At 38.9% G+C, this 24,240-nt stretch overlaps 1 protein-coding gene across 12 annotated transcripts in view; it reads left to right on the top strand.

Moving 5' to 3' along the window:
• Window positions 1-24,240, top strand: part of SVIL (supervillin) — a 59,113-nt gene that overhangs the window by 11,356 nt on the left and 23,517 nt on the right. For 3 of the 12 annotated variants that reach the window (XM_063149015.1, XM_063148995.1, XM_063148980.1), the window contains 13 exons: window positions 1,846-2,715; window positions 3,046-3,210; window positions 3,811-3,845; window positions 4,933-4,994; window positions 5,340-5,479; window positions 6,226-6,321; window positions 7,553-7,805; window positions 9,272-9,295; window positions 10,309-10,864; window positions 12,324-12,543; window positions 17,833-17,962; window positions 22,054-22,131; window positions 22,706-22,774. In XM_063149015.1, the coding sequence (XP_063005085.1) occupies window positions 1,846-2,715; window positions 3,046-3,210; window positions 3,811-3,845; window positions 4,933-4,994; window positions 5,340-5,479; window positions 6,226-6,321; window positions 7,553-7,805; window positions 9,272-9,295; window positions 10,309-10,864; window positions 12,324-12,543; window positions 17,833-17,962; window positions 22,054-22,131; window positions 22,706-22,774 (2,698 nt within the window). The remainder of the gene's footprint in view (window positions 1-1,845; window positions 2,716-3,045; window positions 3,211-3,810; window positions 3,846-4,932; window positions 4,995-5,339; window positions 5,480-6,225; window positions 6,322-7,552; window positions 7,806-9,271; window positions 9,296-10,308; window positions 10,865-12,323; window positions 12,544-17,832; window positions 17,963-22,053; window positions 22,132-22,705; window positions 22,775-24,240) is intronic. The other 9 variants (XM_063149046.1, XM_063149022.1, XM_063149005.1 and 6 more) reach the window with 8 other exon arrangements.

Below are 24,240 nucleotides of genomic sequence, written 5' to 3'. Positions count from 1 at the left end.
GAAGCACCTGCTTTTATTCTAACTTAGAACCAATTGGTATTTTGATGAAGAAGTACAAATTCCCCAAGCTTCTTCCACAGCTACAACCATTCTGGCTTCCACTAGATTTTATAACTTCTTATTTTATGTCATTTTGTGCTCTGCAAACCAGCATATTTTTATACTGTACACCCTTCCATCTTAGCATTCCCTACAAGTAACTCCTTGAATTCCAAAGGAGATGGTACAAGAGAAGTAAAAAAAAAAATTACATGGAAAAGTAAAACAAAATATTGATCAAAGCTACAGACAGCTGCTTTCTCCTGGTTTGGTAACATTTACAGTAAGCCCACCATGAAAATCATTGCAGGAAGACTGTTTTTCATGTTCCTGGTTAAAGTAATACCTATAACCCAGTACTAACATTGGTGTGGATGTTCTGGAGAATGCTTGGTACATGTAGTTCAAAGCATACTTCTTCAGATTTAACACACTTTATGTGCTTAAGTAACTCTGCCTGACAAGTGCATCAATCTTCAGAGGTAAGAAGCACCAAAATATTAGAAAGAGTGGTGTTTCAAATAACTTTGGATATCCTGAATTATTCTCTTAAATAATTTGCTTTTTTTTTCCCCTAAACCTTACTTTTTTTCTTTTTTCTTAATGATGTAAACTCCAAAAAGTCTGTTGGTAGCAAGCCTGGAATTGCACATACTTTGAGCTGGATTACTTACATTCAAACTGTAGTTTCCTAGTTTGACTCTCTCTTTCCTTGAAACTAAAATTATTTTTTCATACCCATTTGGGAGGGGAGGGAGTACAGGGCTTTCATTTTTAATACTGTGTGTGTTATCTGCAGACACTCACCCTGTGAGGTGTCTGAGCCTTGGTGAGGTTGTGAAAGTGCTGGAGAGCTTCACCTGCAGCAGCAGCCCCAGAGCAAAGGCAGCCCCTGGCTGCACATGCTTGTCTCCCACTGTGCTGCTATATTCCATTTAGAAATGTTAAATAAAACTCCGGTTTGCATGGATGTTGCACAAGTCCAAAGGTGTTTCTAGAAAACACACTGAAGTAAGGTAACTTTTGGGAACAAGTGTTTTTGTTGCAAGTTTTGCATGTTAGAATGTAATGAAACATTTTAAAACAGAATACCTGTTTCAGTTTTTAAATGTTTTTTTTCCCTGCAAGCTCTCTGAAAAGCAACAGCCATGCCATAGTTCTGCATTTTGGGTTTAGGACTTGCCCTTTCAATGTTTTTATTCACTTACTGAAACAGGTTACACTGCATATGATTTTTCAGATATCTTAAATGATATACAAAAACACAAGTAAACCAGTCTCTGGCAAAATATCTGAAGGGCTAGGTGGAGATAACATTTTTTTTCACCTCTTTCCCCAATGCAACAACGTCTTGGTGTGATGTAAGCTTCCCAGTGTTTAGACATCTTCAAACATCTGACTGCATACACAGCTGCCAGTAGAATTTGCAATTTCAGGCTGAACCCAACACTCTGAAAATATAAAAAGCAGTTTTGATCATCTTGTTTGTTTGAGACTATGGGTATGTGCTGTTTGGCAAACACACTTGTGATCTCATGAGAACATGCTGTATGTTCCCAGAGCTTGCACAGTTACCTTCTCAGGAGTCATGCATGTCCATGGCCCCTGAATCACTTGACTGTTTTTGAGCAGTGTTACTGCTAAGACCTGGGGGAAGGAGGGGGTTGCATCATAAGATTGCTTAATTTTAATGCATTGGTTTTCATTTTACTACAATGTTGCTGTCTGTACCCACAGTAGGTGTCTGTGTTCCTTTCCAGATTGGGTATTGCTGTTCACAGCTTTAATCCTTTTTCTTTCTTAAAGAGTAAAAGTTAGAGAGAAATTGGTGAAAGAGGAAAGTGCTCGTGGAAGCCCTGAACTTGCCACAGACACAGTATCTCAGAGAAAATCCCATCCAGTGCCAGCCCACTACATGCCTCTCCAGACAGAAACGTCTGCCTTTGATAGGGCTCTAAATCAGCCCGTCAGTTCCGTCCGCCAGCCGATCCATGGCTATATCCAGCCTGCTGGCATTGCTCACACAGCTCAGCTGATGGCAGCAGAAGAACCAGCAAACAGCCCTGCTGGCAGCCTCCTCCCCACAGACACAAAGCCCTCAGCAGCCCCTGCCTCGGAGAGTGAAAAGAAGGAAGCACCTGGTTACGGAGCAAAACCTGCTGGAGAAGATTCCTTGGAAGGGGAACAGGCCTCCAAAGGCAGAAGGCCCATTCTGCCATCTGAGATTCGCAAGCAAGGGAAGAACCACGAAGGCCTCTTTGGCGGAGGAGAATTGGAGACCCCTGTGGGGAGCTCCTCCTTTGCAAGCAAGCTGAAAGTTAACTCAGAAGTTCAGAGGGAGTTGGAATGCAATAAGAGGCAGGCCCCAGAGCAGCAGTTTAAGACCCCTGAGAACGTAGAAAGGAGTGAAGCTGTCATGTACATACAGAGCGGATCTGTACTGCAGCCTGACAAGGCACAGGCTCCTGTTTGGAAAGTGTCAACAAAGCATAAGGTCCTGACTCGCTCCATGTCTGACTATACTGTGACTACTAAGCTAGAACCTTTTAAAAGCAAGGAGAGCATGGAAGCAAATCCACCAAATGGTGAGATTGGCATGGTTGACACAAAAGTCTCTGTTGCCCAGCTCCGTAATGTCTTTCTGGAGTCTGCTAATGCCAACAAGAAAACGGAACTGTAGGTGACATTTCACTCGTATTTTCGTGTGAAACTTGCACGTCCTTGGCAAAATTACACCCACTCAACAGCAGTTGTTGTTCGGCACTTAAAGCACACAGCTTAGCTCTCACCAGAGTGTACTGGAGGCTGAGATGGTTTGATCCTTGCTTTTGTGCTTCTGCTTGCTAGTGCGAGTTGTGATGTGGGGTAGCTGGAATGTGTTCGTCTGCATGGACCCGGAGGAGCATGCAGAGTGGTCTCTGGGGACTTGTTGAGATGCTTACATCTATGTTTTACTTCTCTCTCCTATTTTCTTTCCTATGCGCTCTCTGTGGTGCGATTTGAAAGTGAGTCTCGGTTTGAGATGTCAGCAGCAGGTAGTACTGTGTCTGCCAATGGGGACCGTGGGCCACGGAAGGCAAGGCGCTACTTTACACCTGGTGAAAATAGAAAGACTTCTGAGAGGTTTAAAACTCAACCTATAACATCAGCAGAACGAAAGGAGACAGATAGGTAGGCATGTATGTAGCTCTGTGTAGCATTCTGGTGCAGGTGGATATTAGCAAGGTTGGGACAAGATTTGTCCATATATTAAAATAAATGTTTTCAGGGTTATTGTTTGTCATTAAAAGCAATTTATTGTAGCTTCTTACAGAATGAAATCCAAACCCCTCCCCCAATAAAACCAAAAAAATTTGTTGCAAATTCCTCCCATTTGAAATAGTGAACAGTGAATCATCATTAAGTACTGTAGCTGTTTGGTTCGAATGTTAAATGCTTTTGGTTTCATATAAAGGGTTTCCTTTCCATCTAGTCTGCTCTATCATTTACTCTCTTTGTAAACCACCAAAGGTACCTTTTTATGTTAAAAAGCTGGTCGCAAATCATAGACTTTTATTTTCTGCAAGGTGAACTAGAAATAATTTTCCTTGACTGTATTTAAGTTTGGCTTCAATTGCTAGCATTTATGCTTTATTAAAGGATGTTCCCAAGTGAACACTGATGAAACTTGAAAAACAGATAAATTCTCCTGCTACTTCAGATTGAATTTGAAATCCATTTTTGATGTCTTGTTTCCAGCTAACTTTTTTCTGTTTGACAATTTTTCACTAGGTCAATCTTGTATGCAGAAATACCAACTGCTGACGGTATGTTGCTGTACTGTTTTCCAAGGAAGAAATGGGCTTTGATGTGTTTTATTTTGTTTTAACTAAAGAACTGTTTGATAATGGAAACAAAATCCACTTGAAAATATCTTTACCTATGATATATAGTTGAAATACCCCTTTTCCTAGGGCCATATCTACTACAGACTCGATTTCAATCTCATTTTCAGTCCAAAAGTCTGTCTGTGGATACCAAACTTCAAATGGGAGTCAAGCAGAGAATGGCTTGAAACTTTTCTATATAATTGAGGTTGGATTTTATCCTAATTTAGACAATAAATAAGCTAGTTGTTGGGAAAAAAAAATAGTCATTGGTCAGTTTTAATCACTGGTCTAGGACTTACAATTTAAAGAAAGACTGTAGTATATTGTGAAACTGACGTTGCTAATTTGTTTTTTGGCTAAGGAAGTTGCAAAATGCAGGTTATTAAATTACAGAATTCAGTCTGCCATCTTGCTCTCTTTCCCTCTTGTCACCCTTGGCAAGTCTGGCACAATTTAAGTAGGTAATCTCATGAGTAGCTATATTTAGATTTAATGCCTTATGCTATTTGAAAGCTGATATTCCTTGCAGCTCTGAGATGCTGGCTGTTGGATCTGGAGGATGCTGATTTCAGCTCCTGAGGATACCAATTTAGCCTCTGAGAAATGTGGACACAAGGTGGTAATCAGAATGGCCAGCTAGTAAAAGATAGATGTTCAGTTCTCTTCACTCACCCTTAAGGCAGTCTTTATTTTCTTAGTCCATGTGTTCTCATAGACTGATGTAATAAGTTTGGTTATTCATCAAATGTTGTTTATAGAGTTTGAAAGGACATGAACTGTCCTAAAGACAATTCTTTTGTTTGCAAATCGTGTCAGACTTCATGTCAGACTGTACTGCTCATTTGATACAATACATGTAAAAACAGGTGAAGTTTACACAGCTGTATTCACAATAAGTTTTTTGTTAAATGTGAGAAACAGCCAGCTTATTTGCTGGTTTGTAATTGTTCATATTAAGAAAATATTACTCTTAATATGAGATTGATTCATTATGTTCAGCCTCCTTTTTTTCCTCTTTGTGTAGATGAAGAAAAATTGGATGACCGAGCTAAACTAAGTGTAGCTGCAAAGAGACTCCTTTTTAGAGTGAGTATTGCATTAAATTAAACACTTCAAATAGAATGTGCTGAAGGTGCCCAAAGTGCATTAGAATGAAGAATAATGCAGTTAACCAAGTTCAAGCTACATAACTTTTGTTTTTTACTTCATTCCCTACCTACACAGATCTGTTGCCTGCTTTAAAAGTGTTATTTAGAGAGAAGTGTGGAGTTAGTTTTAACTCCATGGTGCATACTGTGCAGTTACATCTTGCTTCTAATTCAGAGATGGGCATTTGGGAACTTCACTGCTGTGCATGCAAGAAAGCTAAGAATAAAGTACTGTTTCAGAACTTTTCTTCCATGGTTTTAATTATGACATATGTCCTGTTAGGAAATGGAAAAATCATTTGAAATGAAGAATATTCCCAAGCCACCTGTCAGAAGCTCGGCGGTGGAGAGGAGGCTGCGGCGCTTGCAGGACAGGTCCCACACCCAGCCCATCACCAGCGAGGAGGTGGTCATTGCAGCCACGTAAGTCTGCTCTGGGCTCTGCCCCTGGCTCCTGCCTTCAAACCTGGGAATAAGCTCCATATCTGTGGTGCTTATAACTTTGTAGCAAGGAAAATATTTATTGCTAAGGGCCTTGAGAGCCACAGGGGAAACTATATTGAAATTCCTTTTGAAATGTAGAGGGACTAGTAAAGCATAACTTGTATGAACTGTAATTTGGCTGGAAGTTTAGGAACCTGTGGATTAGGCAAACGAGATTAATCATAGCATTGTTTCATAACCCAAATGAATAAGATAGTTTGTGCTGAGGGAAATCTGCACAGTTTCTTATGGAATGTATATGTATTGGGGAAAACTTTTTACACCCCGAAATCTCAAAGGTACTTTTTGGAAATGCTTTTCTTGCACTGTACTAGTATATCATGACATTTTCCTGAAAAAGGGAAAATCATTTTGGGGGGGAAGTTAAACAATGGTGAATTGAATGGATGTTCACCTAATGGTCAGATGTTAACTTACTTTATGGGTTAAGAGTAACTTCAAGGGACAGTCTGCTCCTCTAGGTCTTTAGTTCTTTCAAGGTACTTGGAATTACTTTGCAAATGTCACAGCAGATAACTCAGTTAATTAAAAATGATTGCTGTGTGGTTTTTTCTGTTTTGTTTTGGTTTGGTCTTTTCTGTAGTTAACACTTAATGTATTGCTTTTCTTAATGCTTTTTTCTTCTCTCTCCCTGTGAATTTTCCCTCCTTGGCAATTCTTTAAAGTGAAACTAGCCCTGCTTCACGTTCTGTGAATACCCACACAGTAGTGACAAGAGTACCTAGTCCCACTGTAGTTAAGAGCACTGTACAACCTACCAGGTACTGGGGGGGTAAACATGCATGTTACATGGAGCACAAGATTCCTCAATAGCAGATGCATCTTTAAAGTCTTGAATGCCTTTTCAATGTGTCAAGTGAATACTTGTCTCAAGAATATTTAAAACATTTGTCAACCTCATTTATGTTTGCATGATAAAGCAATGCAGCTTTTTTTTGTCAAGCGTCTGTTTTCAGGACCCTTCTAACCACACTTAACCTGCTGTAGAAGCTTATTCTTCTGAAAGAAAGAAATTAATTTGCATGTGAGCAAACATAGCAGAACCCTCTTCGCTCTTGTAATTTTTTGTATGGTAATATCATCCTAAGATGAAAATAGCACAGCTGAGTGCTTGATTTCACAAGCAGTACATGTCCTTTGTCTGTCTCTACATGTATTTTTTTAGCTTGCAAAATTAAAGGAAATATAAGAAATTGCACCACCTATAGGTAAAGTTGCAGAATACTGTTCTGAATGAGAGAATTTTAGCAGAGACCATGACAGAAAAAAAAATAATTAGAGAATACTACTAATTCCATAAATGTGAAAGAAGTTGAACAATAAAATCTTTTATAGTAAAGGTGAATAAAATACATTATTGTAGAGACAAATGCAGTTACAGCTTTTATGAATCAATATGTCTGCCTTCAGCATTGGTCAATTTTCAAAATCAATGGACTGTGTTTCAAAACCAATTTTTCTTGTTGATTTATCCTACATAATTCAAAACGAAAGACAGTCTGAAATCTGTTGCATTTCAGATTAGAAGAGTCATTGCAATTTTTTCTAACTTAAAAGCAGCACAAACTTGGAGTTTAAGTCTATCTTTTAAATGTTTTTATCATATATGGTCCACAAATTGCTTTCAATAAAATTGAACTTTATATAAATTGCACTGCAGGACCTTAAAGGCATCTTAAATGTCTTTCCATAGCTCTGTGCTCTGTATAAAGAGATTGTCTGGAAAATCTCTCTTCGATCTTGAGTTCCCTTGTAAAAAATGTTGTGTCCTAATCAAATAAATTCATGAATGAAAATGTAACTTTTTTTTTAAATCTTCAGCTTTTGAATTAGAATTCATCATGCCAATGTTGAACCACTGCATACCCACTTAGGCTGCTACATTACATTGGCTATTGTGCTTCACGTGCAGATCTTCTGCTTCTATCAGGTTGAGATTTTAAAACTGCCCAATGACTTCTTCAAAACTAATTTCCTGTTCTGCTTCTTCAGCTTGCAGGCATCAGCACACCAAAAAATTTTAGCTAAAGAGGAGATAAGAGCAGCCAAAGAGGTGATGGGGCAAGATCAGTCTGAGGAACCAGATTCTTCCACCTTAAGCTTGGCAGAAAAGATGGCTTTGTTTAACAAACTGTCTCAGCCAGTGTCCAGGGCCATCTCCACGAGGAATCGGGGAGATCTGAGGCACAGGAGGATGAATGCTCGTTACCAGACTCAGCCAGTCACCCTTGGAGAAGTTGAGCAGGTAAGTGCCATCACAGCTCCTTTGCATTTCTTTTTATTGGAGAAAACAGCTTCAGTGTAAGATCCCACAAAGGCTGGCCTTTCCTTTGCTATGAATACACACAGAGGAAAAAGTTTGTCAGGAAGCTGCCCTCTGACACTGAACATTCCCTGAAGTGTTCAAATTTTTTGGTATGATTTTCTTCTTTTTCTAAGTAATTTGAGAGTATATCGACTTCCTGCCTAGTGCAAGCTGTACCTTTCACAGTGTGTGTCACTTCCACTGGAGTATTACATGTTGTCTAAAAGTAAATTCTTGATCAAAGGTGTAAAAAACTAAGACACACATCATTTTGCTTTGGTTGTATTTTCAGGGCATTTTGGAGCTTTGTCATGTGCATTTTTCAGGCTCTTTCCTGAAAGAACAATATATTTCTGTTATTAGTAAGGACATAGTCTGTAATTTTCTTCTGGGAGGAGGCATTGATTTTTATCTGTATTTTTTTCCCTAAAAGCAGAATACTTTTGAAATTCAGGAAGTCAAAGAGAAATCATTTAATGTGCAGTGAAATTTGGCTTCCTGTTCTGGAATACTTCATCTAATTGGAACTGCAAAGGAATGCCTTTTTAGTAAAGCCTCAGCATAAGGTGGCCCAGAAATGGTCTTTTAGATCTCTTCACAATAGCAGAAACAGCAGTCCCTTTGCACTACAGCTTTGAAAGAAATCACTTTAACAGTCAAGCACAACTCCTGTGCATGTCATATTTCTACATATTTGGATAAATCTGTGTGTTAGAAAGTTCCTGCCCTTTTCTTTCTATATGCTTCATTCATGATTATACATTTTCCATATTTTATAATAACAGGATGGTGAGAAAGCAGGATTTCTCTAAACATATTGGTGCAAGGCTTTACAGATTATAACTGTACTTTATGCCTACTTTATTTGCACATGAAGTAATAATAAATGCTTGACAGATTTATTTAAGCAAGGTTTCCAGACCTTACATAGTCCTTTTTCCATTCACTCTCCACGTGCCAATCCCTGTCACAGCATGGCCTCTTTTATGGTTGTGTCACCAACTTGTTTGGGGGCAGCATAGTGGTGAATGGAGCAGGGCTGAAGCAGATGGGGAAGAAGTGACAGCCACACCACTTTGTCAGCCTTACAGAGCAAACAGGCTTTTCAAGAGAGGAAAATCAGAGGAAGCATGTTGTGTCATCTTTCTGAACCTAGCAAATGAAATCAGAGTTGACTCTGAAGCAATCTCAATGGGAGTGTGTTTGCAAAAAGACTTTCTATGTTCATTGGAGTGTTGGGGGGTTTTGAGATGCAGATATGGTTTTTCTAGGAAGAAAAAAAAGAGAGCTCTCAAAATAGATAACTAGAGGTTATATTCCCAAAATGCATACTTGAAAATTAAAATATCTTGTAATTAAAACTGAATTCACTTTTCTGATCTCCTCTAAATTTCTAATTCTGATAGATGCAATGGAAAAAAAATAAACTGGTAACTATTTTCTTAATCTTGTTTGAAATCTTTGAGCTAACATAGTCTTTGCTCTGCTTCCCAGTTTTCTTAGTGAAGACTGTTGTGTGTGTTTTATGGAATCTGCATGCACTTTTAAGGTCCTGAGCTGATTTCTTCCTACTGGTGTGATCTTGTCTGTCCTTTTGCACACTGTTCACTAACTCTGCAGTTTAAGAAAACAACAAAAAAAAACCCTCTCCAGATGTGTATGAGGCATGTTTGTCACTCTCTTTCATAGCTTTCACAGCTTCTCCTTTGAAGAAGATAAAGCTCTGCATGTCAGAAAAAAAATGCATCTTAATGGCATCTAGGAAAATTTTACAAAATTATTATGTTAGAAGAGTAGAAAAGAGTTGTTCCACTGTGGGGGCTGGCAGAATAAGTTTGGAAGTGTTTTTAATGTGCTTCTTAGGCTCAAATATTTTGCCAATGACAGCCAATGTTTACATTTGCAAAAGTCCTGCATGAAGGTGATTTATGTGGAGGGAGCATCAGGAATGTCTGCCTGGGTTAGGACAGCACGGAACAGTCTCTCCCTGGCACTCAGTGGTCACCAGAGCTGGGAGCTGCAGGGCTGTGCCAAAGCTAATGAGTCCTGCTGAGATGCAGAGGTGATTAGCCTGGGCACATGGCATGTCAGCTGGCATCTGGAGCCTGAGCTAATTCCTTCCTGCACTGCTGCAGGTCCTGAGCCCCGACACAATGTCAGGTTGCATGTTCCACACGCACCCCTTGTTGCTGAAGGTGTTGCTGCTCACATGCAGTTGTTTTTACCTGGAGTGGAATAACCCATCTGCAGACAAATTGCAGGGGCGTTGTTGCTTTCCTTACCTGTTCTAGTCTGTACTGATAGAGTACAATATTTACATGAGAACATACCTTGGATGAACTGATGTGATAAGGCTGCTTTTCGGAACTGATAATTTCAGAGCTTGTAAGTCCTATTTGGCTTTTTTGGATTTTTTTTTTTGTTTGTTTTTTTCCCTTCATAGGTCCAGAGTGAAAGTGGAAAGCTCGCTCCCCTGTCACCTGCAGTTGCAACATCGATTTCAGCCATGGCCTCTGCCCTGGCTCCCTTGCTTGGGGACCTGCATGGGAAGCTGAGCCCTGATGGCAGAGGGAGCGCTGGCACCAGGTTCCACCCTGCAGCAGAAAACTTGGACTCTTCAGGAAAACACACACACAAGTCAGAGCAGTGGCAGCCCTCCATGGAAGCCCTAGAAAGCAAAAAAGCATCAAAGAAACATGAAGAAGAAAGAAAGAGGTTTCTAGCCCATGAAGCTAATGAAATTAAAAAGTACAGCTCCTTTGAGGATGAAACCACACATCCTGTTCCTGAAAAAGCAGGAGACCACCATAAAGACACAGCATACAGCTTCCTGAGGAAAGGCAGCTTGGAACTGTTTGGTTCACAAGCACTTTTTCAGCCCCTGGAACAGAAGGAAATCGATACTGGCATGCAAGGTAAATGGGAAGACAAAAAAGGCCAGTCCTTTGAAGAAAAGGTGGATTTGGAAAGTGTTCTGAAAAGCAAGACTTGGCAAAGAGGTGTGGTAATTGCTTGCTGTTGGTGTGGTCTCATTCAGCAAATGGTGTTTCAAGCTTTATCAAGACTGGTTATGTTTCCTTTTTTAACACTGCTTAGAAGTACAGAAGTATCTGTGAAAAGTTTTATAAATAGAGGGCTTTTTTTTTTTTATTCTTTCTATTTTCCAGTCTTAAAAGATGGCTCAGTTTTATTCAGATTTATTTGAAAGAAGTGGTACTATATGCTGAAGCTAAGATTTATTCTTTCTGGTTTTGCCCTTTCTCCTGCCCTCCAGAATTCAGAACAAACTAAACTTGCTGTTTTGAGTCAAATATCTGCCCTTAATTTTTGCCTTACTGTGCATATAGAGTTATGAATTACCTACATAACTGCATACATAAGTAGGAGTGGATAATTTTCAGATAATTAATTTTGCAAAACTAGTATTATTTTCTCTTTGATGTGGTGATGAAATACAAACCAGGAAATTCTCAGAGCAATTACATTTCTATAAGCACAGCATAATTTAAACTTAAAAAATAAACTTGCCTATCTTTAAATAAAGTACTTAGGAAATAAACTGTGGATTTGGTCATTTCATAAGTCCTTCTATTCTGCTGAATTTAGAAGGATGTTCTGTTCCATTTCTGTTTTATTTTGATGGGTGACAGCATCACACCACCCTGTAGCACTAAAAGCATTTTTGTGTTCATCCTGTGAAGTTAATATATTTTGAATTTAATGGTCTTCACACAGGAATAGAGAGGAAGGTACAGTTCTGCCTGTATTCCTCTAAAGCAGTATCCACTCCGTCCAATTAGCCTTTGGTGACTGCAGGGGACATGGAGACTGGGATATAATAGGAGCAGCCATATATCAGAGGGGTGTTGTGCTTATAACATTTCAAAAAGAAAAATGAAGATCAATTATATTTCTTTAGGGATAACTGTAATAGTGCATTTATCTTTTTTCATGGCAGTTTTTTCCTGTGGTTTAATTGCTGCTTGAAAAAACAAACCCAAAAGAGCCCCCAACACCCTCCTAGAAAATAATACCTCTATTAAGCTATTAAATGTCCTAGTATGCTACTCAAGCATTAAACTGCTTTACCAAATAGTTAATTTTCTTGTTTAACTTTTGTCTGCTTCTCTTCCCCTGCTCTTTGTTCCCTGTCACTTTCATCTGTTCCTTTTCCTGTTGGTGTGATGAGGGGAGCAGCAGTTTGTGCCTCACCCATGTGAAGTTCAGAATTGTGTATTGAACATGATGTTCTGTGGCTTACTTGTGAGCATCAGTCACAAATGGCAGCAAGTAATGCTGCACAATTAATCTCTGTGCTCTAGCTCAGCCAGAAGTTTCTCCCTGTTAGAATAGTATGTGATGTGAATGTTTAAAATACAGATTTGCTTCTTCAGTGTTAGCAATGTAAAGTGTCTTTGAGAATAAAACTAATTCAGCACTTCTCTTTTGAATGGGCAGACCATGCTGAGCCTTCTTCTGAACTCACCAGCACATCAGCCATGAGGACAGTTTCACAAACAGCAGCTGCAGCATCCTGTAGACTGCAGGAGCTCTCTGAACAATTGGAAGGCAAATTTTATAAGAATTCCTGTGAGATGTTTTCCATGGGAGAGAGCAAAGCACAAACAGCTGAGGATGTCCTCGATAATGCCAGCAAAACTATGTCAATTAAGGAAAGGTACTTTAATTTCTCTATCTTTTTTTAATGATCCCTATAAATACAGTTATTATATTGATGATGGTATAAAAAGAAGAAAGCTAAGTAGTGATTACTAGGCTTTATTATTACTAACAGCAGAAACATGCAGCTAATCTGCCTGACATGCTTATAAAGCAGATGATGGTGAATGAGAATTACCATTCAAGAGAACATAATAACCTGAAAGAGCTACCTGAATAATCAATGAATATTTCAGAAAATTAAAGTTGGAAAATATACATGTTCTGATTACACTTATATACTCAATATACTTCTCCAGGTTCTGTTTTCAGTTATACAACAGGTATAATGTGATTCTGGTTTATTTTAATAACCATTTCTTCTTGGTCTACAGGATAAGCTGACTAGAGGGAGTCACAGATAGACTCTGATATTGCCCCACTAGTTCAGAAGTACCTGGTTGCCATTTTGACTTCTTTGTATTTACTGTAGGGATTTTAAAAGGATAGTAAGTTGGACAGGTTTATAGGAGTACTGGAAATACTTTTTCCAACACAAGATCATTCTGATCTGAAGCAAAATGTTAAGTTCTGCACTTGTGCAGAGAGTGGGAGTCCAGGATTGAAGTGCCAATAGCTGCTGTAGTACTTGTAAAAGTTTTCCTAACTTAGTTAAAACTTTGAGAGTATAAACTCAGTCCCAAACTGGTAGCAGTCCAGTGAGTGAATTATGATTATGATTATTTGGCCTATCTTTGCTTCAGTTTTTCTGCATGAAAGGAGAACCAATAAGTTAATATAACTGCCTGATTAAACTTTCACTGTGTAAATGTATTTCCTCACTCAATGAGGGGAGTGTGATATTAGGCATTCTGAACCTTTTTTTTTTCTTTTTAACATAATTCCAAAGTTTGCTTCTAAAATTCATGTGTTTCTAGGAGGTATGAGTCATTCTCACTTACAAGCATCCCCACTCCCTGTCAACCCCTTTACACAAGGGGATGCAGGGACAGCTACAGCAGCTGTGCACTCTTAGTGCCCTTTCTGAAGGCTGTATTACCTTTTTCAGTTTATTCTTGTTTTGTTTAAAGCAACTTTCATCCCCCTTCCCCATCCCCTCCTGTAAATATGTCAATTGTCTTGGCAGATGAGGTTTAAGACAAATAACTTCTGGTTCATAGGTGGTAAATGATCTACCATCCCTGATCCTGGTGGAGAGAAAGAGGTTGGAGGGAAGATCCAAGTTTTAGTAGTTGTTTCAGTCCTAACTTCAATGCCTCAGCTGAGTTGGTATCTTGAAGAACTGAAGCCTGTCAGTCACACAATCAGGAACCACTTTTGTTAGGACTCCAAGACTGTGTACTCAGTCCCAGAGCTGGCAAAAGGAAATACCTGCTGTCTTGTCAGGAATTTGTATACCCTGATTCCACAAATATCTGTAAATGACTGAGCTCATATCAAAATGTTTCAGCCTTCCAAAATACCACAGTAGTCTACTTCTTGTCCCAGAATTAAAAGACTACAACCACTAAGTTTCTTTTGCCTGGCTGCAGTTCATGCCAAGTATTCATAAACATCAAAGAACATTTCTGCTAAAGATTGACTATAACATTTGGATTTCTTTTTCCTTTTACATTCACTAACTTCATCTTCCCATCCAGTGGATTTTTCTGGCTGTGTCAGACATTCTTTCACCTTATGGAAGAACAACTTTTCCACACATGAAATAGTATTTGGGCAGGATGCATGAATGCTGGTCTGGATAAAAGTGATTTTCCACAAAGACTTGCTTCCCTGAACTAATACTATCCTTGTAGAGTGAATGTATGGCTGGCATTTTTAGAATTGCCTATATTATATAGAAGAATGAAAATCATGACTTTTTAAGGAGGAAAGACACCTATACTCTCTTCTCCTGTCTCTGTGCATTTATTGAGACCAAAGGCCATCCTGTCAGCTCCACTGTAGAAGTCAGCTGAATGCCATGATCACCATTTTAAAAAGCTACATCTGATTCATTTCTGGTGAACCTCTTACCATCATTCTCACTTGCTCAGGAAAAATCTAGCCTAAACTTAGTTTTCAATCTTTTTTGATCTATGGATACCTCAGCAATACTTTCTTACATAGTCTGGTTCCCACTATACTGAATTTATGCACTCTTTTTACAGTCAACTTCCTTTCTGTAGTTATATATCTCATATTGCTCTCCAGGATTTATGATTTATCCAAAAAGAACTGGTCAAGTGCAGCCAAGGGAGAACATGTAAAAACCAAGCCTGTGTCCAGTTTATTCTAGCTCAAGGAGACAACTAGCAACTAAGATACTAAAATATTGCCACAGAAGAAAGATGTGTCATTTTGGACATTTTTTGCCAGGATTTTTGCCAAGGCCTTTAATGCCACTCTCTTTGTTTAGGCAAAACTATTGTTCAGATCTCATTTCTGTTTTCCTTCAGTATTCACTATCCAGCATTCTGCCTTCAGCTCTTTTGCTTTGAGGCCACCCTGACATCTCTGGGATGAGGATCATTCTGTCTTGATGTCACATAGTCTGTCTCAGTAGCAGGTGAAAGAAGGATGCAGAGCAAGCTGTCAAAGATGGGCAGACACACTAAAAGCTTTTTCTTTCAAGAAAAGAGTAGAACTTACTTTCGTCATATTGGAAAAGGAACTTTTGGAGGCAAAAGTAGTGTGTCTACACTGTGAAAGTGACTAATGAATGTTCATTCATTATTTATAAAAAGTGGAAAACTAGAGCTATTCAATGAAACTAGGAAGCAGCAGGCCTTAAACAAATCTAAGGGTTAGACCTAATATTTGCCTTATTTTGTAAGACTTTCCAAAGAATCAGCTGCTCTGTACTGATGAGCTTGTGGGCTTACTTTTAGGAACCAGTTCAGTAGTTCTTGCATCTTTATTCATCCAAAAGGGTGTCCTCCATTCAGCTGTTGCTGAGTCAGGGCACTCTGACTTTACTGCCACTTCCATTGTTCAAAAGAAATGCGTGGCTTTAGGTTTTACACAGCAGTGAAGGTTTTATTGGCATACAGAGCATACACTTGTTTCTTTTAAGTGGTGATTTCATTGCTCAAAACAGGCAAATATGTGTTCTCACTTGTAGGAGTCAGTTGTTTCATTACATATACCAGTGAAGCATGGAGGGCTGCTATGAAACCATCCTTATGGCAGAGAAGAAAACAAAATCTCCAAAGACACAGAAGTATTCTTAGAATTACAGATTTTTCTCTCCCTGATCAACCAGGCTGCTTGGGTCAAAGGTCTAGAGCAAATACCCTGCAGTAATGTTAGCTTAAAAAAAACCAAAACCCAAGAAATAAAAAAAAAAACCACTTTTTTTCCCCCTGCCTGCTATGCTGAGTAGCTGTAAACATTTTTAGAAACAAACCCAGCTTAGACCAAAGCTGACCAATATGCCTTCTAGCTTCAGTTATCACAGATCATTTCTAAGCAAAACTGACTTGAGAGAACATAGCTACTGAAGATAACTCATTGCATGGTGGCAATTCAGTCCCATCTTGGTCTCCTCCACAGTTTTACACATGCATGGATGCACTCCAGAAGATTAGTTCTGGGCAGTGAAATCTTGTGTCCTTTCTGCAAACAATGACCATGACCTCAGCTCCTTATTGTGAGTCCTTCTCACCCCTACTCATCCCGTGCTGTGAGGTATGAAGCAACCAGGCACTGTGAAGCCTGCCAGCACTGCCTGCCTGGGCAAGAAGAGAGGAAATAACTGCTTTCTTGAATACTAACATTCTTACTGCCATTGTATTCTGTTAGATTTACTGTTTTCTGCATTCTTAGTTTTTCTCAAGTGACTGCCTTAGGCCAATTGAGCATCCCCAAATGGGTCAGTAGCATGGCTGCACCCCCTGGATTTTTGCAGGAGGCAGCTGCCTGAAACTTGGCCTCTGGCTTCTAGACCTCCTTGGTTCTACCCTTTCCTTCTCCTCAGAGTTTCCAGACAAGATCTGCTGTGAGGATAACAGTAATCACATCTCTGAAAAAGAATTTCCATATCTTGTGGTCGGAATAGGTGTAACTACTCAACCTGTTCAAACATTGATAGGGTTAAGAGTTTTGTACAATTCTTACTGAAATGCTATAGATTTGAGAAAGGTATGTCATAAGACTTAATTAAACTAAAAAATTATTTAGTAGATCAATGTAACTGTTTGCAAAAGTGCTGCAGATACACATTTTATGGATTACTAAGAATGATTTCTGAAGGGTAGAAAACTCATATAAATGTCAATTTCTGAGGAAGGTAAACTGAAGATCATCATGCCTGTATAGACCTCATGTTCCTGACTGACTTCCCCTGTCCCCAAAAGTAGTCACCTCAGGGTTTGTAGGGACAAATATAATTCTAGCAAACTAATCTACATGTTGTCCCCACTGCAGCCAATCGGCACTTTGTACTACATTCAGAATTTTGCTCAAGATTAGGAACTGTGAAAAGATCCCACTTACTGAGATTAATGGTAATCCACATTTTAAATGTTAGACCTCCTTTAAACAAGTTGAATGTTGCTGGTAGATTTCACAGCTGCAGGGTAGTTAGCACCAGGTTATTAGTGCATTGGTGCTGCTGATTTGTGTCACAGCAATGTTGGGCTAAGCAAGGGAATACAAAGTGGTGTATTCCAGGGAGTCTGATAACTAACCTCAGCCCCTGGAGCTGGAGTGAAAGGAGGAACTGCAGAGTTGTCCTTTGATGTGCCTGATGAGACCTAATTGGTGTGTGCCTGCTGAACAGACCTCTTTCTTCTTGGGCTTTAAAGAAAATAATTTTAAGAGTATTTTTTAATGAGTACAATTAAGACCAAAGGTAAGATACATATTCTTAACTTTGGACATCTACAGGATAAGTATCCATAGTCAAACTACTTACTTGCTGTGCCTTAGTGACAGAGTGGAGGGGAAAAAGCAGTTATTAATCTTACCTTTTTATACACCTACTTTAGGAGGATCTGTGTGGTACCTTGGTCTCCCTTGACTGTATTGGCAATTTCCACTGATGATACAAATTAACTGGAGTGTCTGTCTCAGGTCTGGATGTCTGTGTTTTGACAGATGATTGCCACTCAACATGTACAGTATAAGGCTTGGTGTTTGTTTGTGAGCTTTGTATATGTGTATGAAATGTGAATAACTTTGCTAATGCTACAAAACCTAATTTCAGATTATCTTGAATGCAGCATTAGTGAAACAATGAGGTTACCTTTTGAGGATAATGGGAAGGACTGTTTAAAGCTGCCTGTTGGCATGCATTTCCTTGTAGGTTGGCACTGCTGAAGAAGAGTGGTGAAGAAGATTGGAAGAGCAGGCTCAGCAAAAAGCAGGAGTATGCAAAGGTGGCCGTCGCTGATCGCAGTGCGCAGATGCAAGAAGTTGAGCAGCTGTTGAAGAAGGTAACTCTGTCCCTATTTGGGAAAAACATCTTGCTTGAAATGCTTTTGCTTTTTGAAGATGCATCCAAGTAGACAGGCATACCTAATATTAGCTGCTAGCTCCTGCTGCTCCTCTTGTTGTCAGGCTTGTTTAAAAACCAATCCTCCCAACATGAGGGATTATTTAATGAGGAGGTCTCCACTGTCCTGGGATGTGTAATAGTGCTCACAGTGTCTTCACATCAGAAGATAATGAACTAGGAAGTGGGTCTGTAAGGCTTCTGCAGCATGTACAGGTATAATGATTTAAGCCCTTTCTCCTGCCCCTCTTCCCTCTCCCCCTTCCACGCCCCCACATTAAAATTGCCTTTATACTTAGTTCTGATGTTTTCTTATGTATGGGTGAGTTTGTAAAAATGTCACATTCCTAACACTGTGTTATCTCTGTGCATAAACTGGGTTTTTAATCAGTTATTTTGGATCCTAGAGCTACTGAGGTAATGCAGGAACAAGAGCATTCATGAGCCATTTGGCTTTTGGTTATCTTGCATGATCTTTGCAGTTTGTGAAGAGCCAGAAGTGGCAGGACCAAGATTTTATCTGTCTTACAACAGGTAGTGAATAAAGAGGGAGATGGGTAGAAAGGTGTGGAGGAAAGGGAGATCCACATTGTTAGTACATTCTGATTATGTCTATACATGAGTAAATTAGGTTGCCCTGCGAGAGTGGATCTTTTATATATATATATATGTATATATTATTACCTCAATACAGTAATGGTCGCTGGATGTGCTACCTGTGCCATATTTTTTTTTTTGGTCCAGTGAAATTTTTGTTTCAGACTAAATTTAGCTTGGTCCTGTGTCCTGACTGCCTTTAGCAACAGTAGTGCTACATGGGGATCTTGGAGTGCACTTCAGGGCTTGGGTTCATGCAAAAGTCTGTGCAGTCTGCAGTGTGAACCCAAGTGCAGAAAGTGAGGGTGACTGAGAGATTTGCTTCAAAATGGACTGTCCCCTGGCTCAAAGTACAGGACCAATGGAGACTTGTTTCCCTTCTCAGTCAGATGAAATAGGCTGTCTCAAAAGCCTTTAATTTCTGTAGGAGTACTTCACAGAGGACAGGTGAAAATAAAATTTATGTTGCAAAATTTGCTCGTGGGGATGGTAATATTTGGATCCAATTATTTAGTTGTTTACTTCTACTAAATATATAGGTAAACAGTAACAAAAAGTCTCCTGCTCCATCAGTGCATTACAAGTAAGGACACAATTTATCATTATTGAGGATAAATCTGTGCCTGAACATGTGAGTCATCAGTCATGTTAACTGGACAGAAAAGAATAAAGCTGATTTTTGCAGTTTGGTTTATGGGGGTTGTTTTGGTTTTGCCCTGTGGACTTGTTCAAAAATCCAGCTGCTAGTTTGAAAGGCGTCCTAAAGCAAAAATAGTTCCAGGGAGGAAAGCAAAATTGTGGTCACATTTTTAACAGGCTAGTCTCCAAAATGACAACTGTTGAGATCAGATAACAAATGTACTCTAGCTAAAGACAGTGGGGTTGAGAAAAAGCTTTAAACAGCTGCCAAGATTTAGGCAGAGACAAACCCTTTGTTCTCTCTCCTCACCCCTCAGCACCCATACCCTCCCTGCTGCGTTACCATGTGCAGCAAGCACAGTCAGGCTTTTAAAGCGAGTAAGGGAGCATGAAGTGCTGGAGGGATACAAGCTTTGAAGTGACAGTGCCAACAGGGGACATTTCTGTGACACTGGGTCACCCACTCTGATAGTTCATGTTAGCTCTTGGCTATTTAGAGCCTGAGTCAAAGGATTTTCATGTCTGCCTATGGATGAAAACTTGGGTGTGTAAGATCCACAATCCCATGAACTATAGTGATGTTTGGGATGCTGCTTCTCATGTGATACATGGGAAATATGTAAACTCTTACTGAGGGTACTCTACTTACAAGACACCATGTTAGCTGCCTTTAAATCTAGAAGTATTGATTTTGATAAGCAATCAGTGTGATGGCTGTGATCCTTTGAGGACCATGAAGCACTGTGCTGTTGAAGAACTTCTGTAGAACTTTGAGACTCTGCTGTACTTGAGAATCTTAAGTGTTTTCTGTTGCTGGATTACAGTAAAAATGCAGGAATTGTAGTGATTACTGAATTTTGAGCTAATTAGATAATTTCCACACATGGCAGTCATCAACATCATGGCAGTCACCAACACCATGGCATCAACAGCAAGGGTGTGTAAACTTCTGTCATGCCCTGCTGCTTCAAAACAATGCCTGATATTTTTAGTTGCAGTATGGTGCTCCTATTAATGTAGTCAGACACCTTTTTAGGTTTTTTTTTGGTGTGTCTGTGTGTGTCTCTCTTTTAAAAGGTTACCTAAATTATTCTGGAGATTTGATTATTGAAGCATAGCTGCAGAAATTAGAAGTAAATAGAGTACATTTAGATTTCATATAAACAAAAAAAGTGAAAAGATTCATACTCTTAACAAAATAACTACATTAAATAATGCTGTTTGATCACTTCTAGTCAAAATGCTTCTTCGTGGTGTCTACATGGTGAAATATTTATCCGAATGTGTTACAGTCATTTGTGTGTAGACTAAACTGTAGAAAAACACCATAAAATTCATGGAAAAGCTGACAGAGCAACCTCAAACAGGAAAGAAAAAAAGAGAGACTAAGGAATTAACACAAGCAGATACAGATGAGGGGGGAAGCTGAGATTTACTTGGAGGTCCAGCATCTGTTTTGATGATTGCTGCACACAGGAGGAAAAATTTTTGGAAGCTGTGAGACTTCTTAGATTATTTATATATATGGTAAAACATATTTGGACAATTCAAAGAATAGCTCTAACATCAGGGGAACTGTCTTGCTGGATGAATGTCTTACTGGAAAAAAAATCTCTTTTATTTAGGAAAAATATTTTGGATTTAGTACTTTGTTTTCATCATCTTAGGCTCGATGGAACACTTGCAGTTTGTTGGATTTCTTCATGAGCAGAAAAATTAATTAATTTCAAAATCTTTCCATAAAATCAAAATAGGAAGATTTACTGGAATAAAAATTTCTGGTTTATAGTGAACCATTTTTAACAGAGTCCCTGATTAATGTGATTACCAGCTGCATTGCAGTTGCATTAAAGCAGTGACTGACATTTGAAACACTTAATTCTTACATTATGTTTAAATTGCAGCTCAGCACTGGTGTTAAAGGCTAGGGCTGAGCAGTCATTTCAAAATTACTCAGAGATGAAGTGTGTAAAAATCTTAGAGAGGGTAAGCCCTTGAAAAGTGACTTTTAGACACTAAAATATTAGTTTTTTGCTGTGGTAAGAGTTTTATCCAGTTCATATATGTCATCCACCAAGCGCTTGTATCACATTCTCATCAAAGCTGAAACTCATTATTAGGCTGCATTTTGAGCCACTCTAATAAGCTGCATTTATCCATCCACTGTGCCATGTTCCCCATTTGCTTTAACCTACAGAAAGGGAGAAGAATTAAAGCTGATAAAGCCATGTCTAATCAGCTTTGGGTAAGCCCAGCTCTGGGGCAGGGTTTATTTGTAGGCTGTGTATGGAATGGTGAACTCACCTTCACTGAGTACCCTGGGCTTAGCAAATCCTTCCAGATGGCTTTTGAGTCTCCCAGTTTCAGCAAGCATTCTTTCCTTTCATCCAGAGAATAGATGATTTGCTGTTTAGCAGGGTCTGATTAAACTTGCAGCAGAGTTATTCACATTGTGGTTGACATGGTTCATCAATTTAATGGTGCATGAAAATAGAGACATATTAAAATTATCAGCATACAAAAAGTGTGTCTTCCAGCTGTGCTGTTTTGTTCTGTGTTGGGTTGTAGTGATATTGTTACTACCTTGGATAATTCCTGCATGAAATGGCTTTGGTAAACATGCTGTTGTATTATGACGGCATTTTTGATCTCTGCTTTCCAACAGTGAAAACATTTCTAGAAGATCAAAAGATTTAGTAAGAAATAAGGGAAAGAGGAGTTACTTCTCCCCCATTTCCATTTCTGGTAGTCCAGTTCTTTTCTAATTCCTTTGCTCTGCTTCTGTCCTTGTCATAGGAACCTGTATATGCTTCTACTTACTCTCCTGTTATACCTGCTCTCCATAAATTTCATCCTTTTCTACCTATTAATCAGGTGAGCAAAAGTCTGCACAATTTAAACGCTCAACAGTTTCAAGTAAGGACATTTTACCTGTGTTTTTTAACATACAAAATTAATAATCCTCTTAAATGATTAACCAGCTCAGTAAATGTAGCTTTAAAGGAACATAATGTTATGCCACTATCCTGTGTACTCTTCCTCAATATACAGTGTGCTGCTATTTCTCTTATGGTTGCTTTTCTGAAAGTTCTGTATCTGTTTTAGACTGTATTGGTGAGAAAGTAAAGGAAGAAAACATTACTGAATTCATTATAATACTGAAAACTTGTAAGTTGCTAAAAAAGGTGTATAAAAGGAGTAGTATGGAACTAGACAGCATTATTGTCGAATTTTGCTGTGTACCCTGATCTCCCTGTAAGTAATGTGCATGTCCAGTGTGAGACATAACATCATCTAACTTAGTGACTGTAAAAGAACTGCTTTTGTTGAGAGGTGACTTTCCCATAGTGCTTTTCCTCAGTCCCTGTGTAAAGGATTTTTGCCTTGCATGTCCTGCTTCTATTCTCTGACTATCCCATCTTCCTGCTTCTCTCTTTCTTCCTTTAAGGTCTGTAGTACTAGTTTGAAAGAATCAAGCTCTCTGATTTCTGATGACCGTCATCCTTGGAGATGGAAGGTGAAATGCTGTATAAAATTTCTATTTCATTTTTGGAGGGAGGAGTGAGACAGAAAATTACACTCAGATTGATGATGCACATTCCTAATTTGTGTTTGCCTGGGAACAGAGTTCTGCTGCTGCTCCAGTAAATATTAGAGAAGCTTCATGGGAAATGTTCCTCAACGTCATGTCTGCACCTCTGCAATTCCATCACAGACAATTTGAAGAATTAATAGATAATGAGAAATATAAACTTCCTGCACTCAGAGCAATATAACAAAGTTTTTTGAGCAGTAGAGTACTAGACCTTGATCTGAGCAAACCATTCCTGGTTCACATGATCAGAGGTAAAAAATGCAAAGGCAGAAGTGGGCAAAGAAACAAGCTGCAGAAAAACACAAGAAAACATTTTGGAATGTTTTCTTGAAAGAAAACAAAGAGGGCTCACTGGAAGCTCTCAATAGATTTACATAAATCAAATTCTGCTATATTATACTTCCTTCTCCCTTGCCTCCCAGCTCACACTTGTGGTTCCTGTGTTACAGGGAATCCATTGGGTTCTTCATTCCCACAGTTTGTGCTGCATGCAGGGAGCTTTCTGACCAGCCTGGGTAATGGCAGTGAGTTCAAGGAGCAGATACTGCTGGGCTGGGATGAGGAATACAGAAGGCTGGATGAATACAGAGGCTACTGGATATATTACAAAAATTTAGGCGACTGATATTTACCATTTCCACATTCACTTTTATAGCTGGTTTTGAATATGATCTTTTACTGTGAGTTTTTTTAATTAAAATTAAATTTTAGACTATTCTGAAATTTGTTCGTGCTACCTCTTTCCTATAAGCTGTGGATTTAATATAGCTTATTTACTTCGGTTGTGACAGAGTTCACCAGCTTTATGTATCTAGAAGAGAACAATATATTCTAACTTAATAATAACCCTCCAGTAATGACAGGAGGCCTTTTAATGAGCTGTTCATTCCATCTGTCTTAAAAGGATAACAGCAAAAATAGTCCAAAAGAGTCTTCTTTTCATTGATTTTGGTTAGCTACATCCTTCTCTCTTAGCAAGCTGCTTCCTTCTAGCACTGTGTCAAGGTACATGCAGATTTGTTTGGGGTTTTTTTCTGACATAGTTAATCACTTTGTTATTTGCACCAAACATGAGTTGAGTGTGTTCTGTTTTCCTCAAAGCATTTCTGAACAGAAAGGCATATTTTTGCATGGAGTTTTCCCTCCATGTTTTCTTACATGAAGGCCCTTATAAAGTTGCAGAGCAAAACAACACAGAGACTTTTTACCATACTTGTACAACTGTTGGATTCTCCTTATGCTTTTTGTTTTAGGAGCTTACACTAGAGAAGTTACTTGTATTAAAAAAAAAAAAAAAGGTACTTTTTGAATTCTTCTTTTATGTAATTTATAGTATTTGTTTTAATAGAACCCCCTTTTGAAAAACAGATCTTTTTTGTGTTCATTCT

The sequence above is a fragment of the Melospiza melodia genome, chromosome 1 (assembly GCF_035770615.1).
Source record: "Melospiza melodia melodia isolate bMelMel2 chromosome 1, bMelMel2.pri, whole genome shotgun sequence".
Taxonomy (NCBI): Eukaryota; Metazoa; Chordata; class Aves; order Passeriformes; family Passerellidae; genus Melospiza; species Melospiza melodia.
Note: the sequence above shows the minus strand (reverse complement) of the source record. Positions and strands in the feature narration are given on the sequence as shown.